At 45.8% G+C, this 21,717-nt stretch overlaps 1 protein-coding gene across 9 annotated transcripts in view; it reads right to left on the reverse strand.

Annotated features, from left to right (window-relative positions):
• The window catches only part of LOC116948121 (protein Aster-B-like), a 137,942-nt gene that overhangs the window by 80,241 nt on the left and 35,984 nt on the right, over positions 1-21,717 (reverse strand). For 2 of the 9 annotated variants that reach the window (XM_076071253.1, XM_076071252.1), the window contains exons 1-2: positions 5,575-17,522; positions 4,741-4,846 (exon numbers count right to left, since the gene is read on the reverse strand). The exons of 5 other annotated variants lie outside the window; for them this stretch is intronic. In XM_076071253.1, coding sequence (XP_075927368.1) covers positions 4,741-4,846; positions 5,575-5,599 — 131 coding nt within the window. In that variant the 5' untranslated portion in view covers positions 5,600-17,522. Of the gene's footprint in view, positions 1-4,740; positions 4,847-5,574; positions 17,523-21,717 lie in introns of those variants that run through there. 2 more of the 9 variants (XM_076071258.1, XM_076071259.1) reach the window with 2 other exon arrangements.

A 21,717-nucleotide genomic window follows, 5' to 3' on the forward strand; every position in this document is an offset into this window, starting at 1 on the left:
TGTCACAGGGATGTAGTGGTCAGCACACTGGACTTGCAAATCCAGAGGTCGCCGGTTTGAATCCATCTTCTCGCACGACAGTTGAAACCCTACGGGTGCACGATTCCCAAATCCCCTCTGCCTCTGTCCACCCAGCGGTATAACCCGGTACACCTCAGTCGATCGGTAGCTCGCGTGCGGTGCGGTAAAGTGTGAGAATATCCACGACTTCTAAGCCATCCGGTAAACATAAAAGAGTAGGCCAATTATATTCTAGAGGGGCTCCCTACACCTCGCTAATGGAGACCTTCCTGCCTGCAGTGGCATGAGCAAACAATTACAAGGCTGCACCTGTGCACCCCTTTAACAGTTCCACTCCGCAGCAAACAATAATAATGATGCTATTTATATATCCATGAGAGGCTCACCGAGTCACAGGACTTGTCCGGGAAGGTCCTGCATTAGTATGCCGAGTCAATTCCATCGATTCGTGTGTTTGTGTTGGAAAGAAATCCAGTTAAAAACCCATTAATGTGAGAATAACTCCCAAAGCTCTGCACAGATGGGTTTTTAAGCCATTTGCTGTACTGTCATCTCCTGGCCACCATGCATCCCAGCCAGTTTGGCGTTTCACAGATACAAACTATCACGTAACCCTTGCCTTGCAAACACTGTGTTACAGGCATACATCAACCACCCTTAATAAGCCAATCGTGTGGCAAGACAGAATTGCGTATCCAGTGGCCAGCTGTTAAATTGCCAGGCTGACTAGTTCAGAGATGAAGCGGAAATGTTGGGCTTATGTCAAGTCTGCATGCATATTAGCATCAATTCCATCGAGATCAGGGGACAATTTCAGAAGTTGGATCCACACCAGGTGCTCACGGTCAAATAATGCCATATTTAGCTGAACACCCAGATTTTAATAATATTGAATCACTTGCAAAAGCCACTGGTAAAACAACACCATAATAGCAGTTTACTAAAATGAGAATTACACTGAGAGATAGGAAGGGGATTTGCCAATTATTTGCAAGCTAGAGAACATCACAATGACTTAAGTGAAGTTTCATGGGCCAGAACACGTCAGAAGAAGGGAGGATGCCCGGTGGTCGAGACGAGCGATGGAGTGACAGTCAAATGACAGAGCACGCCTTGAGAAGGTGATCCCGCTGCAGGGATGGAGTGATGAAATCAACTCGTGTTAGATGGATTGTTGCATTGCGAGATGGTGAGAGATGGGCAACAGTTTCAGGAGGCATTCATCCAGCAGTAGACAGATTAATTCTCGAATAATGAAAGGTAGAAGTCAGATGAAGATTAAGGGGGGGCATATCTGGGGTAAAGTTGAAAGGTGGGGCCAGTCAGGAAGCTCCGGGAACCTGCTAGAAGGTTCTGGAAGGGGTTGTGGCCGGAGGCGGGGCTTGGCCGTACCGGGGTGTATATAAGGGGGACCCGAACCAGAGGTTCGGTCCTGTTGCGGGTCCTGCGCCCTGGCTGCGTTGCTGCTCGGCGTCGTCTCTCTTGGTCGTCCGGCCACGTGGCCTATCTTCTGCAAGGCTCTCATCGTCGCCGCGCTAGTCAGACAGCTGTGTAGTTGGACGCTGACGATGGGATTGTGTAGAAGGGTCGGCTATGTGTAGCTACGTAGAACGTTACATTGAAGTGCATAGATGTATCGCCCAGTGTTGTGCTTAAAGTGTGAGAATAAATAAGAAGCCTTCTACATGACGTGTCTCATTAGTCGCTCACGACACATTTTTAAGCATCAATGTAATCGTATTTCTGTGTGTATATTGTGAGTAATGATTAACGTCACACTTGCAGCCACTGTAGGTGCTTCCTTATACCGCAATGTCATAAAAAGGAAGAACACCCATAAAATGCTTTTCAATGATGCATTTGTCCTCCTCGTAAGCACTTCATGAGCGATCATGACGATACCCTATCCTGTGAACAAATCACCAGGAAAGTGATTGATCTCATCAGATCTCGGAGGCTAAGCAGTGTTGAGCCTAGGCAGTGCTTGGATAGGTGGCCCTCCAAAGACAAAGATCCCCATAGAGCCTTAACAAACTGTTGGGGCAAGTGCTGTTAGCGAGCACCCATGAAGGCTGTAACGGCACACGAGGGGGGTGGGTGGCCAGCACAACGCCAGGCCGCCTTTGTCTCCCCAGTGGCGATGTTTACACACCGCACCAGGTACTCATTTGAGGCCGAGTCGACCTCACGAATTGACTCGGGTCACCGGGCTCTTAGCGCAGCGCTGCGCCAACCGCTACACAGTACTGCTGGGTGACCCTCCATGCACAAACAGACGGGTGTAATAGGCCCTGCGGGGAGGAAGAGGGCGGCCATAGCAAAATCCCAAACGCTGTGCTCCATTCCTCCCACCTTCACACCAACCCGCACTGACAAGCGTGGTGAAGAAGTACGGTCAAATAACTCCCAAGACCCGTGAGGCGTCGGAGAGGTCCTGATCCAGCAGCGGAATGACAAAAAACAGGCTGATCGTGCACAATAACGTGACGCTCAAGCCGCATAGAATGATGACGTCACACGTCAATGTGCTTTGTGATGCCGATGGGTGACATCATATGCAATGACGTAATTTGGGAGGGGAAGCGGGGAGGTGCGCACTTCCTTTTAGCGCTGGATTTTCGTTTATTCCTTTTAGTGTTTGTTTTCCAAATTTTGGCCAATCCTTTGAAAAATTTGACCAGTTTTTAGTGGGGTAAAGCCCAAACAGCAACACGACTTTATACTAAACATTGATTAATATTAGACCATCTTCATGACTTTTCATGCGCCTCACATGTTACAGGGCAAATACATTCACCCTTTCAAACTTCCATTGGAAAGCATTAAACACAACCAATTCTTACATTACACAGTGACTATTTGTTTAATTGCCGGGATGAGAATCCTTCCACCACGTTTACACAGCACTTCAACTAGACGTCCACATATGATGTGCAGCGAATGTTTTAATGCAGTATGCACACGTGCCACGGTTAAGCTTAAGGCCATATGTACGCAGCCTTTATGCGAGAAATGAGAAACTCAAGAAGCTTAGCCCTATCTATGGAAGCCATGTGTCTCCAGCGCTGTCCCGTTTAGGACAAAGAGGACAAGCCAAGGTGCATTCGGATCAATGAAAAAAATGCAGGAAATGCACTACTTACCAACAGTTGAACGTCAATCAGACCTCAGCAGGCCATCTGCTCCATTCAGCAAAATCATTATCATTAAACTCGTCACGTAATTGCTGTCTTTTCACAGCAATTTCCAAAGGCCGTCTGAATTGTCCCTTGTCTTGCTGTGTAATCTTTGATACCTCATCTCGTATTTGCAACATAAACTCGTTATCATTACAGATTTTGCTCGTCTCCAGTAATGACATTATTTGTATAACCTTAATAAGGATTGTCTATACATCACGTTAGACCCATAAAAAAAACCGTGACCTTTATACAGTGCGTCACGCCACTTTGCCCGACGATTAACCATAAACGTATTCTTTATTATGTGTTAAATAGCCCTTAAGTAGCAATCATTTGAATAAGCACAGCCCATTGTGCAACAGTAATTCATGAACAGGGATCCTCTTTGTTAATTTCTCCACTACTTCCCAGGTCCATTCCTGCGAGTGTTTGAACGTCTTTGTTGGCCGAGTGGCGGCAGTGATAGCTTGCCCCGAGTTCTGTAACTCATCTCTCCTCTGGAACCGAGGAGTAAAAATCCGAACTTGCCCTAAACGGGAAACGTCGCGATTATCCCAACGACCAGCAGGCACACGGCTGACACTCGCACACATAAACCAGACCACCACGGAGAAATGAAATCCGTACACGGATTTTAAAAATATTTTTTCCTGTTGTCTCTTATCAGATTTTTTTAGACTTCCGTAAATGATAATTATGCAATCCACCCAGTGGCCCCTGGATTCAATCAGCCTGTGGCTCGCCTGCTTACAGTATGCACCTGCAAAGTGGGAGTGCAGCACACAGCTTTTTTCGTCTGTCTTCTTCTTCTTACTGGCTTCCCAAGCGCATACCGAAGAGCACACCCCCCCCGCAAGTACTTCTCCATTATAGAAATTCTCCAAGTTGTTTCAAAGAACAAATCACCTCCAACGTAAACCACAGCCCCAAAGCACGTCCCACTACGTAACACAACCACTCACTACCACCAACCCCTACGAAGACAACTCAACCACTCTTAACGTCCGCCACGATCCCAACACATGACTCGACACTGATCACAACTCAAAAAACTCAAATCAACATGAACATTTTAGGTACAGCCTGGGTCCATGAGACCCTGCATCGTGTCTTAGGTATACATGTCCGGCACCCGTGCGTGCCGTTATGCAAAACACGTAAAATATTTTTACATAAAGGGGGCAATGTGTAAAGCTTTTGTGAGCAAACACACATCATTGCTTGAATGGGCATCATCCAGAGCCGAGAAATGTAGCCAGAAATCCAAGTTTTATAACCCTACTACAATCCCACACCAAGCCCAGTGCCAGCTACAACCAGCACACCTCTCCTCAACAGAGCTACCATGACACGAATAAGCAATGCCAACACACAAACCTCGACCGCATGATCTGTCACAGCCCCAACCCCTCTAACACACCCATCTACTCGAGCCCTCGCATATCACCCCACCCCCCCGGAACTTGCAACGCGCACCTGCCACAAGACACACCGATACAGAGAGTCACGCAGCGAGCAGCGATGATGCCGCGCTAACCTTTTGAGGACGAAGCGCCTTTGCCCCACAAGAGAGCCGGCTATGCCACCCGACCCCAACAATTGCTGCTCAGAGCGGGACGGAGATTGACTGTGTTGCACTTGAACTGAAAAAAAAGCAACAGAGCTTACAACGGCACTGTCCACGCGTACTGTATGCGCCTGCTGACACGGGCGATTCTAGGTGGGCCCTTGACATCCAGCGCACAGATGAGCACCCTTTAAATATTAAAACGGATGTTCAGACTGTCTCCACAACCCCCCACTAATGAGGCGCTTAATAAGCAAGTACAGAGACGGCAGAGAGGTTTCTCTTTAATCCCAAAATAATCACCCCAACGCTGCCCACAACCAAACGAGATATTCGTTATTCAGAAGACAAACCACAATGTAGGATGGTCAGTTTAAAAAAAAAACATGAAAATAATGCACGATACCACAAATTCTATTACCACTGTGCAACTCGTAAATAATGTTTGGGGATTCTTTGGAACAATTCCATTAATTTACCAAGCTCAAGCATCCAAAATAAGACGGTCCGGACCCGGTGTTCCGAACAGCAAAGATACAGAGGGAACAGTGGGTGGCATGTACGAAAACGAAAGGAACAAAATTCCCGGCGACTGAAAATCCAAGCGCGATTTCCTGCAAACGCACTGCCGAAATGCAATCGGCACAGAGAGCGCACAACCACTGGCAGTGCTCTTAGGGCATGGTGCGCATAACGGACCCAAAAAAAAAACACAATCTCCCGCAGTGTCTGTGCTTAGAAGCAAAGCTGCTGTCGCCAAGGGTTTGAAACTCTCGCACGCTCACAGGCACGCCACGGACTCACCTTTTCCGCACGCCGGCCTGCGCATCGCTTTTCTCTGTTTGCACGGTCGGCACCTGGGAGTCGGCAGTGTCGTTAGCACCCCCCCCCGGTCCCACTGCCTAACGTCAGAGCCGCCTGCAGCAGTGGGCTTCACTGCACGTGGGAACTGCGACCTACCACTGGTACAGACCAGCACGGACCACTGGGCAACTTTGTTGGAAAACAAAACATTAATACGTATTTTATATTAATGTTCAACTAAAAAAAAACTCAAAAGCTCCGCACCCCTATTTGGAGAGGCGTTAATGATGCGTCGTTATACACCGGCGTATACTTTTCTACTGACACGAATACAGCAGAAGCCCGATCTGTTTGAGGATGTGGACGCGACCATTCGACTGGAGGGGGTGGGCGGAGTTTAGAGCTCGGACGATCTCGGTCGCAAAAAACCCAAGCGCAGAAACACGTCATCGCACGAATAAAAAATATATTCGTGTAACCTATTTTACGTTCACGTTATTTTATTATAAAACAGATAGATTTTTTTTCCCATTGATTTCCAGTTGATGAGTTCACCATTAATTCGTATTTTAAAACCCAACTCCAGCCACCACCGTCCAGAATTCCCATAACATGCAACTCATTTTCTTGCTCCCAGCACGCAGATCACCAGTGAGTGTCGCATGCCAGAATGTACCAATTAGTATTGGCACTGACGGGGCTGAGCAGGCACAGGCAAGAGGGACGGGCAAAGGAAGCAGAGTGACACATACAACTTGCCAGCCAATGTCTCTCCGACTGCAAAACAATCGATTGATTTGTTCCCCGTGCGCAAACGCTTTTCGATGGGCTAAGGTGATCGGGGATGCTTCGAGCAGGGGAAATTGGGCACGGGAGGGGAGGTGTCGGAGGTGTCGAAGGTTTGAATGGACGTGTGCCCATCAAGGCGATGGCTAAAGCGGCGCAAACAAAAATCTGCTCGAGCGGGCTGAGCCACGGGAGGTGAACACGTCGCACCTGGCGCAGCAGGGCGTCACACACAAAAAAAACAGCGCCCGAGATACTCCCCAGCCAATAATGTACCGCCAGTCCCGTCGTGAAAGGAATGCAACGGTGCCCGATGCGTTGGCATCCCACATGACGGGTAAACGAAACGACGCTGGCGCAACAACGAATGGGACGCGCGAGGACGTTATTAACAATCATGATTAAAAAAATTGTACATTTGGCATTCGTGCCATTTTTTTAACAACGGAAATGCTATCGTGAAAGAAGGCGCTACGTTTCACAAATATAGCCTGCTGGACTATGAGCATGCGCCACCACACCTGGCTATAAGTGGAAGATGGAGTGGAGGGCACACTGTGATGGTGGTGGACACAGAGGTGGAGTGGCCAAAAGAAAGAACGACGGTGAGTTTCTTGGACACTGTATGTTGAACTTCTTTCGCACCGTACGCCGCCACTGGCAATTGTGAGCGCTGCGGTTTCACTTTCACTCACCTTTCATCGTGCCTTCTTTATATTTTGATAGCACAGTAACCGGGAAGAGCTGCATTATCCATTGTTGTGCTGTCCCTCTGCAGTCCTGCGACTGCGCTTCCTGCCGCCACAAACTTACCCCTGATCGGTGTAGTGAAGTATGAACAAATAAACCCCCACAACCAGCATGGGAAAGCCCTCATCCAGCAGTGGATTGACCAAGGACTGGACATGTACAGTCTGCCTTCCATCGACTTTGCTTTCACACCAATAATTACTTTGGTCGCTCATCATGAGAATCATATTTTTTAAAGCAGTTAGCACAATACTGGAAGCAATTAGAACTTCAAGCTGATCCCATCCTACAAATTAAACCATTCAAGGCTCCGGGTTATAAATATTTGGGTGCCCAATTTTAAAAAGATATATTTTGCGTTTGAATTTTTCAAATTAAAAGCAGACTTAATTATACTTGTGCAAATTGTCATATTTATAGCCCTTGAAGAATATCGTTAAGATTTACAGACGCTAGTGTTTTTACATATGTAAAATATAATTTGTTTATAAGTCCAAGTACAACGACACACTCTGCAAGTCCCTGCGTGTGTTTTGTGTGTATACCTATAATTCTGCACGAGTATACATGCATACACACGCAGTGCGGTGTAGGTTATGAGTATGGCATATATGATTAATTGATGTTCTTTATTTAAACACGTAGGAACCTAATGATATTAATCATCTCATTTACAAGGGTGTTTTTGGATAGCCTTAGAAAGGACAGCTATTAATAATTTATTTTGACCTTTTGTGAATAATTCTCCAATTGAGGACACGAGTTCACAATAGCCTGTGAAAAAACAAAATATCCACTTTTAATATTCAGCTCATTTGCTACTGGGATTTTAAGCTGAAGATAATGGCTAACTATAGGATCTTGAATAAACAATGCTATACAAACCAGCCCAGCGATAGGCGCGCCAACCCACCATATTACGCGTGTAATGTACACAGATTGAACACCATTGATCATATGCCAAGTATTGCTTGACAGCAGTTTTGACCCAGATCAATGTGTCTACTCAATACCATAGCACTTTTGGATATCGTTTAATATTATACATCCGGTATGGGTTTTTTTTCCCCCAGAAACGCTATGGTCTACGTTAAACACTAACTGTTTTGCTTCATGGAAGATTAAATTCCAAAAAAAGAAAAAACAATCAGCTCATAGGAATAAAAACAATTAAAGTTTGTAGAAGATAAACAGTCAGAACGCCATTCCGTGCCACCACATGAATAAATTGTGTTTGTCCATCACTCTATTGGCTTCCAAGACCAATATCATTAAGCAGCATTTGTTTAGGCAAGCAAAGAGCCAGGCTTAACCAAAGAAAAAGTCCGAAGCATTATATCTGTACTTGGAATATATCACTGCAGTAATGTTGCTGAAGCGCACAAAACAAAAAAAACGATTGCCATGTGGGCATGCGGCAGAGTGCCTGGGTGCATTTGTACAAGGCAAGAGGACATTTGTTTGGCAGTTTGCATCTTTTAAAGGAAATCCAAAACTAACCCACAGCTAGTACGGCATCCCCCGACCTACAGCTGAGTCGAGGCCACACAGCGGAGAAACTCGACCGAAACGACACCAACATCCACATGCATAATGCTTCCCTGCTGCGCCACTGCATATATAAGCAGCCACCAGATGGGGATGCCTAAATTGATTGTGACCATCCGGTAAACACTTTACAGAGAGGTGGACAAAAACGGCTTGCAGTTCGTCGCACGTTTCATCCACCGCAGTCAGAGATCGTACGGCCAAAGGCGACAGCGGCTAACGTCTCGGCCGACACGCACGAGGAATGAGAAGGAATTCAAGTGTTTTTTTATCATCACGCCGCCGTCAAAGCCACTTACGTTTTGCAGAGGACACCAGTAAAATTGATAAATGGTAATTACCGGAAAACTTGCAATCTTTACACGAACACGTCCGGGGAGTAAATTACGCGGCACACCTTTAAAAAAAAGTCTCACTTTCATGCACTTCAATGGATAACAGAATGCACACCTGTTGTTTCACTTTATTGACAGTATTTCATTTAGTTTTTCCTCAAGAATAAGAGGATTACGTGCAGGCACAATGCTGGTAAAGTGTCCTGGGGACTGAATCAAGCAAGCTTTGTGAACAGCTGATTGAATATTACAATTGGTGCATGGATGAGTGGGCATGCGCCGCTGTTTGATGAGCTCTCCGTGTTTAAACGAACCGTTATTCTTCTCACGGAACACATGGGGGTTTGGGGGGGGGGGTTTCGGAGCCTTTTATGCCAAAGAGAGAGCAAAATTATTCCACAAAGCTCTTTGTGTTTCTTCCCCACCCCCTCCACAACACTTTTGCACCGGGTGCATTTTACGCTGCAGTCCGGTATACACCGGTGGAGAGTTTTTGTTTTACTGGTGACTCAAAACAAATATCTCGCCACCATCATCATGATCAGCCGTGATCAGCCAATCCACTGCTGGATGAAGGCCTCCCAAAGCTGCCGCCGTCACCACCTCACACGATTCCTGCGATGCAATAATCCATCCTCGCTCCATCATTATTCCTAATCGCCGCCCATCAACGCCGTATGCTGACAGGCCCCACTGCCTTTCATCGATAGTTTGTTTGCACGATGTCGTGGACCTGCGTGCGTTCTCGAAACGGCGAAATGCGCGACCATAAAGAGGCGCTATGAACCCGGACGAAACCGCTGCCGATCGCATTCGCTCCACATGGACGCATGTTAGAAAAAAAATATTGAAGAATAAATTTAAACGGTATGTGAAACACAGTAAACCGTGCTACTATGCAGCAGCATCATAAACTACGGTCAATGTATTAACTTATTAAATACTTTAATGTGAAAATTGTATTTACCTTACTTCGTTTATTATAACCAATTTTTGTCGGGCATAATGTTTAGGAGTTTACTTATATATTTATTTAAGGCGATTCATGAAAAAATATAGATTTTCACAGGCCAATATTATTTTCCGCGAATTATGCTATTCACGTGTCTCCCGAACGTAACCCTCGCGAATAACGAGGAACCGATGTCAACAACAACAAAAAGTGGCACTGCTGAAATGTTCCTGGCGGCTGCATTCTCAGTTGACGATATGCCAAAACTCACAACCACTACACTCCTTTGTAGGGGGGGGGGGGGGCATTTTAGTGGCATCTTCCAGAAGGGGGCGCATATATCTGTGGCTAAATCAACGACACTTGAAATGTGGGTGCGTTTACACCGTAGTATATGCCGCTAAACATTTTCACTGGTTATAATCAAAAACAACGACAGTGCCCTACATCATCATCATCACCACGATCAGCCATGGGCAATCCACTGCTGGATGATGGCATCTTCTAGAAGAGGACGCACGTCTCCAAACATCCGTCCCTCTAAAATGGCAAGATCAGCGTACCTACAAACACGACCACATTATGCAAAAACAGCGTCCACTCTTCCCAGCAGTCCAGAGCGCTGACATGAGGATGATGATGACTTTCGGAAGATGCCAAGGGAATACAATTAAAAATCAAAACGCCGCCCTCTCTAAAACATACCACTGGCGGGCATCCAATGAGAGCGGAGGGGAAGCCGTCGCGCTGGCAAGGATGCAGCCAATGGCAGCGCACGCAACAATGACAACACACAGACAGACAGACATGTGTGGCGAGTTGTTTTTGTTTTAGCAAAAGACTTCCTCTCCGTGTGAGACGCTCCCTTTCGTTAACTCCCAGGGTTGTTACGCTTATTAAAAATAAGAACGCGCCTGCCGCGAGAGAGAAATATATTAGACTTTTTGCTGTTGCGTCTCTAAAAAAAAACCTGTCGCCTACAAACGGTCGAAATAAAATCCTCTAGCGTGAGAAACACGACTCAACAGACAGATGGCTCAATGTGGGAGTCTACACAATACATTAACAATACTGTGCATATGCATAAGCACAAACAAGAAGCAATATACAGCGACTGGCATCATTCATTGCAATACAATACTGTTGACAAATATGTAAAACACGCGCACAAAATGAATGTTCAGCCCTTTGCCAACCCATTGCTTGACGAGTGCCTCCCCATGCCGTGCTGGATTTAATGGGCCATACTTCCCCATATTTGTCAGTGAAAGTTGGTGAATGCGGGGAGCATAGATGTGGCAGGTTCGAATACGGTACATGGAATATTGCTACACCTGCCTCCACTGTACACCCAATTGAAAAAAATAAACTATTTATATTTTACAAAAGTAAGGCCCACTGAGCTGTATAGCTCTTTTTCAGCAGCGACCTGGCCACAAATGATAGCTCGACCAAGTGGCTTATCACGTGGAAATTTATTGTACTCTCAACGCACGTTCCTAAAAGTGGAGGGAATATCCAGAGGACCCGGAGAAAAACCTACGCGACCATGGGGAGAACATGCAAACTCCAAATATACAGGCGTCAGGGTCAGGATCGAACCCACGAGACCTCATGCATACCAAGTGAGGTAGTTAACATCTCAGCAGGAGCCCGGCAACAACCTCTTACGCACCGTGGTTGCCCATTCAAGCACCATCCAAGTTCAAACCTGCTTTGCCTTCGAGATCTGACGAGATGGGGTGCAATCCGGGCGAAATGGTCACAAGCGCACGGTACACACCTCCCACTTTGGTGCTCTCCGCAAGGCATGTCGCACTCTTCCGTAAGGCTCCTTGATATGCCATCGCATTCAGATGCTAAAGAAAACCGCCCTTCCAAAAATGGAATCAAAACTTTGACTAAGTGTGCAATGGCCCAACTCTAGGAGTCAGCTCACACCAAGCAAACGTCGGCTGCCTCGTCTTTCCTTGCATACGACGATACAGTATGTGCAGGAGCTAAATGCCAATGTAGAGGTCTGCTAGGTATGAGAGATCTTCAGGAGAGAGTATGCATAGTTGTGCAATTCCCCCTCTTGTTAAAGGAGCATCGCAGCACTACAGCGGTTCACTATACTGTCCACAGTGTGCGGTTTGCAGGGCCACAGTCGGGACTACTCTACGGTGGGTGGCTTGTAAATTTTCTGGCTGCCTTGTGGCAGCATCGAGCACAGCCCTATGCTGCAACCTCCCCCTACAGGTAAGCATAGGGGCTTACAGCGCATCAGTGTTTACTTTGTAAACGAAATCAGTGACACGTGTATTCTTCCATGGAGTGTATCAACGAATGCTCCGAGTGCACGGAAATCGTCAAGCATGACGTTCACAACGACTACCCACCAACGATCTAAAGCGTGACTGGATTTGATGAGACTAAGTTAACGAGACGTGAATGAAGCCGCAGACTGAGATCATTTAGTAACGTCATTGGAGACTGAAGCAAACGGCACAAGACAAAACATGCGACACTAATTGGCTTTACTGTATATGTATATATGTATATACAAGGATGAATTCATTTAGGAAGGTTTAAAAAGTGAACAACTAACATTTTATAACTAAAAGTGACTACATTTCTTGACTGTTTTAGACGCTTGTGTTGCGCCCGAAACGTCGTGATTTATTTTAGTTTTATACCTACGTGACTTTACCGAAAGAACCAAAGAGTATGGATTCCTGCAGTCACGGAAGCTTCAAATCAAGATTAGACACGGAGAATCAGTGACAAAGAGAATGAGTAAAAAACGACAAAAATTTCAAAGGTTACCAAACTCGTCATTATACATTACTGTGGAGTATTATGGGTCAAATGAAATAGAGTAGAAGCATGTCCATCAACCTCTGGGTTTACCAGACGAATATTTTCAAGCAACATTTGTTTAAGCAAGCAAACTCTGGATCGGATTCAACAATCTGGGTCCCGTTAGCAGATTCAGACTTGTTAAACAAATGCCCGCTCAGGTTGCCAGATATGATTGGCAAGAGCACTCCGATATAAACTATGGGACCCCATTCAACGCAAAAAGCAATACAGCACACTAAACTCGATATGTGTTGCTGTGGAGTTTCATAGGAAAACACTAAAATACTCAATTGTTCTCTGTCACAATCCAAGTGATTTCCTGGTCAAATGAGCATTGAGGTGGTGCCTATTTCCCGTTTATAGACTGGGGACAAGTCTCACTGGTGACTTGTCTACAAAATGGTACTTATTGTATCCACCCCGGAGAGATGATAGGCTGAGTCAAACCCCCCCCCCCCGCGCCAACCAGGATTTGACCTCGCAACCTTCCAATTCTGAGCAGGAGGTTTGACTAAGCCCATCATCCCTCCGAGGTCAATAAAATTACTCCCACTTTGTGGGGAAGTTAACCGCGGAACTCTTGCAGCGAGCCACCTGCCCGACTCATCTGTACCGCTACGTTAAAATACATGTATTTTTGCGTCTAGATATTTATATGTGGAGCTACGAAAACCGAGTCCTTGCTGGCCTGTGCTTTTGACTAAATTATCTCCGCTCTACACAGACGTGGGACGCGGGGCAGCCCCACGTGGTGCCGGCACGCTCCCAGCAGGGGGGGCTACAGTTACATGGCTCTTAAGCGCAATGGGGGGGGGGGGGCTGTTCCGGTGGAGCCACAACCACCACCACCACCCACCACCACACAAATTAAACACAAAGGCTGATCCTACCGGGCAGTGAGCCCCCCTCCTCCTCCCACCACTTCCCACAAAGCAGCAGGAGAGCAGCCAATGATATGTAAGTGGAATCCAATTTACCAAGACGGAGTTGCAAAGCTGCAAAGGATTAAGAACGAGTGGGGGATAGGCAATGAGAGGGGGGAGGAGGTCTTCGATGGCCTCCCACGCACATCACATTGGTTGAACGAGTGCCGAAGAGTGTAACAGAGTGGCCACAAAGTCCCTTTACGTTAGAAAAAAAAAACAGAACAGCATCTCTATTCGCAAAGCTCCACGTGCTGCCCTCCTCCATTCTCAGCACACAGCTGGATTCGTGCCCAAGTTCCCCTTGACGGATTCTTCCAAGCGGATGGCTACGTACTGTAAATACAGTTACTGGACTGATGATTTTGAGCTCATCCAAAATTTGTCCAATGCCTAGCTTGCCCTGAGGAATTGTAGACAGTGCTTACGTTACATTGATTTTAAGTCGACCTCGCCGTGGATGACAGCCCATTTGCCAAGTAATATGGGGTTGTCCATCAAGGTATCACCATCATCGTTAGCCATGGTCAATCCACTGCTGGATAAAGGGCCTCCCCCACCCAAGCAGCCACTACCACCACCTCTTCACGATCCTGCAATGTAATAATCCACCCAGCACCTCCACACGCGCCAATTGAATTTCCTCCTCAATGCAGCACGGCCTTGTCGTGGGGTAAGAGGCTCGAGTACATGGTGGACCTGAGGAGCTGGAAATGTGACAGGCGCAGCCGCACCAGCCGGGTACTCGGCGAGAGACAAGATGTAATAAGTTCTCCCTTCACCCGGAGGAGTGTGAAGTATGGTTAACCCCCGGCCATTAACGACGAACCGAAATCACATCATAATTTGTTAAACAATCACATTTAGAGACAGCACTGTCGGTAAGGTTGACACAATTACTTTATACGCGCACGTGCCCACACTTGCTTGTGTGAAGACTTTATCGTACAAGACGCCTCCCTCTAAACCTTCCACCATGGCATTGGTGATGCACGTCGTATCGAGATTTGAGAGAATTCTGGGTATTCGCCAACGTCTCGTGCATCTGATTTTTCCCGAATGCTTCCGTTACTTGCTGCCGAAGATCAACCCGAACATTTCAGAGTTTTATTGGCAATCACTATCTTTCGCATCGCCATAAGATTCAACCACGCGGAACAAACTCCTGTCCAATCAACACTTTCGTACTGAACACAATGATCGACACCCCATATGCAATTCACAAAAAGGCACCAATACACGTGTAACAGCCCAATGGCAATCCACTGCTGGAATCGGCAACCAAAATAACAAGAGCAGCCATTCATTTTGTCGAATTCGGTAAAAAAAACCCTCAATATTTCAAGAGCCGCAATGCACTGTGGTGAATACGAGACGGTGGTCGTGAATAAATAACGTCACGAGCCAGTCCGTAATGACCCACCGCCGCACGCGGCTCCAGAGCCCGCAGGTTGCCGACCCCTGGTCACGGGCGTTTTTAGGCCATACATCACTACAGGCCGGTCACTGCGGGTCGGTGAAGGAGAGCCACATGTGTAGGAGCACAGGAGAACGGTACAACAATGGGTTTTACAGCACTGCCCTCTGTTGCCCATCACGTAACCCCACAAGCTTGTAACATCTGTTATGCAGTGGTTGCTCATCCAAGCATGGATCCAGGCACAGCCGTGCTTAGCTGCTCTCTAGAGATTTCGCACATTCCTGGCGGTTTGCCCAAAGGCAGGTAACAATTACAGACTTTAAAAACCTCTGACTAAACAATGAGCTACAAAATGTGACATTAAAAAAAGACGTTCGACTCAGTACTTTATCCAAATGAGTTAAACCTTTTCGAAAAAAATACAGTGCTCATTTTGGCGATCAAATTAACGTAAAAGGCTTACCCGTCACTCAAATTGCCGCCAACAACAAACAAAACAGAATCCATTTTTGGCGATCGCTTACAGCGCTTACTTTAATAATTTAAGAAATTAACCAATCACGCGCCGAGTATACTGCTCATTAAAGAACACTTCACACCACGCCAACGATGACTATGAGTGTGTGGGATTCATGGTGTGTAACCTTTAGCCTCTGAGTTTTGGGTCCAAACAGCCCGCTGGCGTTAATTATTAACACAATCTAAGGCGGCAAATAAAATCACACTGATATGAGCAAGGGGCAAATGCACACATTTTGCTTCAGTTATCTTGCAAAGGCTGCCCACAAGAAAATATAACATCACGTTTTTACTTATGCTGAAACTTTTGTAACAGGGGCAGACCTCGCTTAGCGGCTCAAGATGCGTTCCTGGAGAAGGGAGCGCTAATCGAATCAGCGCTGTATAAACTAAACGATAAACTATTTTTATTTTACCAGGTAAGGCCCGATGGGATATATAGCTCTTTTTCAGAAACAACCTGGGCTCAATGAAGTGGCTTATCGTGTGGAAATGTAGAGCAGCCAAATACTCGAAAACGCATGCCTCTAAATGTGGAGGGAAAAACCGGAGGGTCCAGAGAAAAATCCACGTGACCACAGGGAGAGACAAGCAAACTCCAAATATACAGCAGCAGCAGGCGTCAGGGTCGGGATCGAATCCACGACCTCCTGTATACGAGGCGATGTAGTTAAAATCTCGCCACCGTGGCGCTCATACATGGGGATGCGTTACCGCGAGAGTGTGATGTCTTTCGTATGCGCAATACATGAGGGCTTCATTGGGGTATCGGTAATTGGGCAAATAATAACACCGATGGTTAACATTATATCATGCATTCAAACGTATTTAATATAACATCAGTATTATTACTGTACTCGTGAGTACATTCGACTGTACAAGGCAGCGGTGGGAGACGCGGTTGGAGCTGTTGCGCTCCCAGGCTGGGTCTTAGCGATGTCGCCGGTCAAAATTTCTGCGGCGAGGTTTCTTTTCGGTGGAGCCGAAGACTCTCTCCAGGAACGAGTTAGTTTCCAGAGGTCTGTTCGTAAGTCGATTTGGTCGTAATCCAACTTTACTCCTGCCGATTCCAAACGTGTTGTACAGCGTGTACACCAAACACTAGGAATGACTTTGAAAGTTGTATAATCTCCTGTAGATGCCACTGGTTCTTCCCGTTCTGCAGATGTAGATATCACCACCGCCATATCTATTGCGTGGCGATTGAACTTTCGACTCTCGGTCCGAACAGGCAACTGGACATACGGACAGGTTTGTTCGTATCTCTGAAAGTTCGTAAGTAGAGGCGTCCCTGTATCCTTGTCTCGTGAGTTCTCACCTGGCTAAAAGCACTGTAATAACATTGAGGGGGAAGTCATCGATCAAACAAATGTTAAATCGTGACCACGAATCGCGATAATCGAATCGCGATAATCGAATCGCGGGGGGTTAGGTCTGAGCGAATGATGGGGGCGGGGTACGTTTCCTCAATTTGCGCTGCTGCGTAATTTCACGCGAAAGCGCTTTTTAGATTATTTGATTTAATGTTGTTTGTAAACATTTCCTCCAGGACAAAGAACGCTATAACGAATCAGCGTTCTACGGGGCCGCGCTAAGGGAGGTCTGCCTGTACTGCGTTGCCAGCGGTGCATATGCACAAGTAATAAAAACTCACATTTGTCAATAACAATAGATGACATTCTCTCTGCTGTAAAGAAGGGCCATTGACGGAAACGTCACCAATTATAGATAAAATCTTGATTTAAAGATTTCGTGACTGCAGGGATTCATATTCTTGGTTCTTTCGGTAAAGTCACGTATAAGGGAAACAATAAAATAATACAAATATAAAACAATAAAATTCTCACGACGTTTCGACTGCAACACAAGCAATCATCATCAGGTGTGAAAACTACAGCAATAAATTTTGAAAAAAGTGGCGGTTATTTTTAACGTTAGCACCACGGAGAGCGATTTGACAGTTTGTTCAGATGGACGAGTCCATCTATATTCTTGGTTCTTTCGGTAAAGTCACGTTGAAGGGAAACAATAAAATAATAAAATATATATAAAACAATAAAATTCTCACGTTTCGACTGTAACCCAGTCATCATCAGGTGTGAAAAAAACCAACGGCAAGAAGCATTTGAAAGAAGTGGCGGTTTGTATTTATTTAAAAAATTCAAACGTTGTCTTTATTTATTTATAAACGGGGTTTGCATTTATTTATTTCTAAAAAACCGTTGGCGCCACGGATAGCGATTTGACAGTTTGTTTAGAAGGACGAGTCCATCTATGTTCGGAAAAGAGGAAGGGGGAGACGAAAATGTAATGTATGCTGTCTGAAAGCCACCGTAAGCGTGGACAATCAATTAAGACCCGAAATGGTTTATAAAATCCTTCCAATGATTGCTAAGCCAGAATCCATCTTTTCACTTGAAATTGTTTCTGTGTTTGTATATGTGGATAGCCTCATGAACGAATCTTTCATGGTAGCCCGATGGCTTGCAAAGAACCTCTATCTTGGAGAAGTCAATGTCATGTGAGCCTACTGAATTATAACAGTGATCTGCCACGGCCGAGGTGTTGGTCCTACCGTGTTTAAGGTCTGCTTTGTGTTCACGAATGCGGTCCGAGACATGTCGTTTGGTTTCTCCAATGTAACTACTACCACAGAGGCAACTTAGTTTGTAGACACCAGGGTACTGTATGTCCGGAATCACATCTTTTACAGACGGAACCAGATCACGGATTTTATGTAATGTGTTTTGTCATCTGGCCACATGGCCGGCCTGCTCTAGACCAATTCTTCGACCACATCAATTCCATACACCCAGCCATCAGATTTACCATGGAAGTCGAAAAAGATGGCAAGCTACCTTTTTTGGATGTCCTAATAAAAAAGAGACCTGATGGTTCAATGAGCCACTCTGTCTACAGGAAAGCTACCCATACGGATGCTTACCTGAAACAGGATTCCCACCACCATCCATCCCAGAAGAATTCCCTCATCAAGACTCTGCACCATAGAGCCCAATACATATCCGACCAGGAACACATAGCCAGTGAACTCAAGCACGTATATCAAGCTCTTAAGGCTAATGGTTACTCCGACTACACAATCCGCAAGGCTATCACTCCAACCATGAAGAAGGACCCTCTTGAGGAGCCTTTCAAAAGCATCACTTTACCCTACATTGCGGGGATCACAAAAAAGATCTCCAAAATCTTGAATAAACACAAGATCCAGGTCCGATTCAACACATTACATAAAATCCGTGATCTGGTTCCGTCTGTAAAAGATGTGGTTCCGGACATACAGTACCCTGGCGTCTACAAACTAAGTTGCCTCTTTGGTAGTAATTACACTGGAGACCCCAAACGACATGTCTCAGACCGCATTCGTGAACACAAAGCAGACCTAAAACACGGTAGGACCAACACCTCGGCCGTGGCAGATCACTGTTATGATTCAGTAGGCTCACATGACATGACTTCTCCAAGATAGAGGTTATTTGCAAGCCATCTGGCTACCATGAGAAATTCGTTCATGAGGCTATCCACATATACAAACACAGAGACAATTTCAACCGAGAAGATGGATTCTGGCTTAGCAATCATTGGAAGGATTTGATAAAGCATTTCGGGTCTTAATTGATTGTTCACGCTTACGGTGGCTTTCAGACCGCATCCATTATTTTCGTCTCCCCCCTCCTCTTTTCCGAACATAGATGGACTCGTTCACCTGAACAAACTGTCAAATCGCTCTCCGTGGTGCTAACGTTAAAAATAACCGCCACTTTTTTCAAATTTTCTTACTCTGGTTTTCACACCTGATGATGATTGCTTGTGTTGCAGTCGAAACGTCGTGAGAATTTCATTATTTTATATTTTTATTATTTTATTGTTTCCCTTATACGTGACTTTACCGAAAGAACCAAGAATAATTATAGATTAGTTTCCTTTCGGACAATGTTTTGATGAACACGCTGAGGCTTTTGTTTGTATCTCATTATAGGTGGCTGACGAAAAACACATACCTGCTCATGTAGCCCTCTGATCCACCAGCTGGGAATGGTGACTACGGACTTCAGGTGGCGTAAACAGACTGGGAAAAGCCACTCAATGCGTCACGCAAAAGGCGATATCTCAAAGGAAAAACTGCGATTGTGACCAATGCACAAGTCCTCTCACCGTGCCTTGCATGTCCCGTGACATCGCCACGCTGGGAGTGTAATGCAAGCAGTGACCTTGTTTTATAGGCCGGAAATGCAAAAAAGTGCAAACTGTGGACTGGTGGGTTCGATCCCAACCCTGACGCCTGCTTTATATTTCGAGTTTGTGTGTCCCTCAATCTCATCATCATCACAACGGCTAGGATATGTTAACTACCTCGCCTGGAATACAGGAGGTTGTGGGTTCGAACCCGACCCTGGCCCCTGTATATCTTAATGTATTTATGTGCCTACCGACCGAATCGCTCTGAAAATGTTCCTGGATGCCATCAGATCTCGGATACTAAGCACGGGTTGAGCCTGGATAGGTCTTGGTGGGTTGATTCAAGGGCTGCATGGTGTACAGGGTGGCCACAAAGTCCCTTTGCAACACAGACTGTATGTTCAACTTCTTTTGCAACGTACGTAGCCATCTTGCATTGCGCCCTCGGAATATTCGGGAATATTTTAATCGGGCTTTTTGGTGGATGATGGATTGGAGAGTGTCTGATGTTGATGTTGCTGTCTCGAAGACGAGACCTGACAAACATGTGGAGAATTACCAAGGAGAACTGTGACGGAGAATACTTTCACACTTGAGGTTCATATTCTTTGGGTCTTTCGGTAAAGTCACGTAGATAGGTTCAAAGAAAATAACAAAAAAACTACAACGTTTCGATCGAAAAACAAGCGCTTGTGTTGCGATCGAAACGTCGTAGTTTTTTGTTATTGTGGTCGCGTGGATTTTTATCTGGGTCCTTTGGTTTTTCCCTCCACATTTAGAGACATATTTAGAGTATTTGGTTGCAAGAAATTTCCACGTGACAAGCCACTTTGTTGAACTATCATTTTTAGTCAGTCACTTCTGAAAAAGAGCTATATAACTCAATGGGCCTTACATGTAGAAATATAATCTAAATATTATTTTTATTATATTTCTACATACGTGACTTTACCAAAAGAACCAATGAGTATAGTAATTCCTGCAGTCACGAAAGCTTCCATCCTAGATGGGCCTTACATGGTTGAATAATTTCGTTAAGTTTGTGCCTCAGCAGCTCCATCTGGACCAGCGCTCCTCAATCGCTGCTGGGACAGTTTGGCAACTTCCGAAGGGTGACAATACCGTAAATCAATTCTAACTGCTTTCCCTAAATGATGAGAAACTTGTCGGACAGAAAAGTGGGGTGTGCAGACTGCCAAACACTGATGCAAATGTTTGAGAAATAATCAAAGCCGTGCGGATAAGTCGTCAGTGGAAACTCTATGGCGTTCGTCCCTCTCTCACTGCAGTTCCATTGCAGCCCACGATTCGGTAACACAGAGAAAAAAATTGGCAACAAGGCACAACAAAGAACAACACATCACGGCCCAACAGCAAGCTGGCAGAGAGTGGGCTGGACTTGTTGCATGTCAACGCAGCAGTATCCAAGCAAGGGTGGCCATGATTGTGGCTAAGATGACAGCCGGGGTGGTCCGGTACATTTTCACAGGCGATGCCAGTCAGCGGCACCAGCATTAACTTTATTATTTTGCAATTAAATGCCTTTTGTAATGTGAACCATTGTCGAACAAGCCCGTTTAAAAGCTGCCCTAACACGATACGTGTTACTTACGCGATCTGACCCAAATATCTATTATGAATCAAAATTAGCTTTGTTTGTTCCATTTTTTTTACTGCTGCACGGCGGATTTTTTTGATCTCTTTACCAGAAAGCCGCACTGCGTGACCGGCTGTCGACTGCGACAGGGGATTCCAACGACTTGGCCAAACCACAACAGGCTACCAGGGTCTCCTTGCTTTTTGGTAAAAGCCTGGAACGGTGTGTCCAAAGGAGAATGTTAGAAATCAGTGACTACACAGTACACAATT

Source organism: Petromyzon marinus, chromosome 32 (genome assembly GCF_048934315.1).
Source record: "Petromyzon marinus isolate PM22_M1 ecotype Great Lakes invasive population chromosome 32, UKy_Petmar_22M1.pri1.0, whole genome shotgun sequence".
Classification (NCBI taxonomy): Eukaryota; Metazoa; Chordata; class Hyperoartia; order Petromyzontiformes; family Petromyzontidae; genus Petromyzon; species Petromyzon marinus.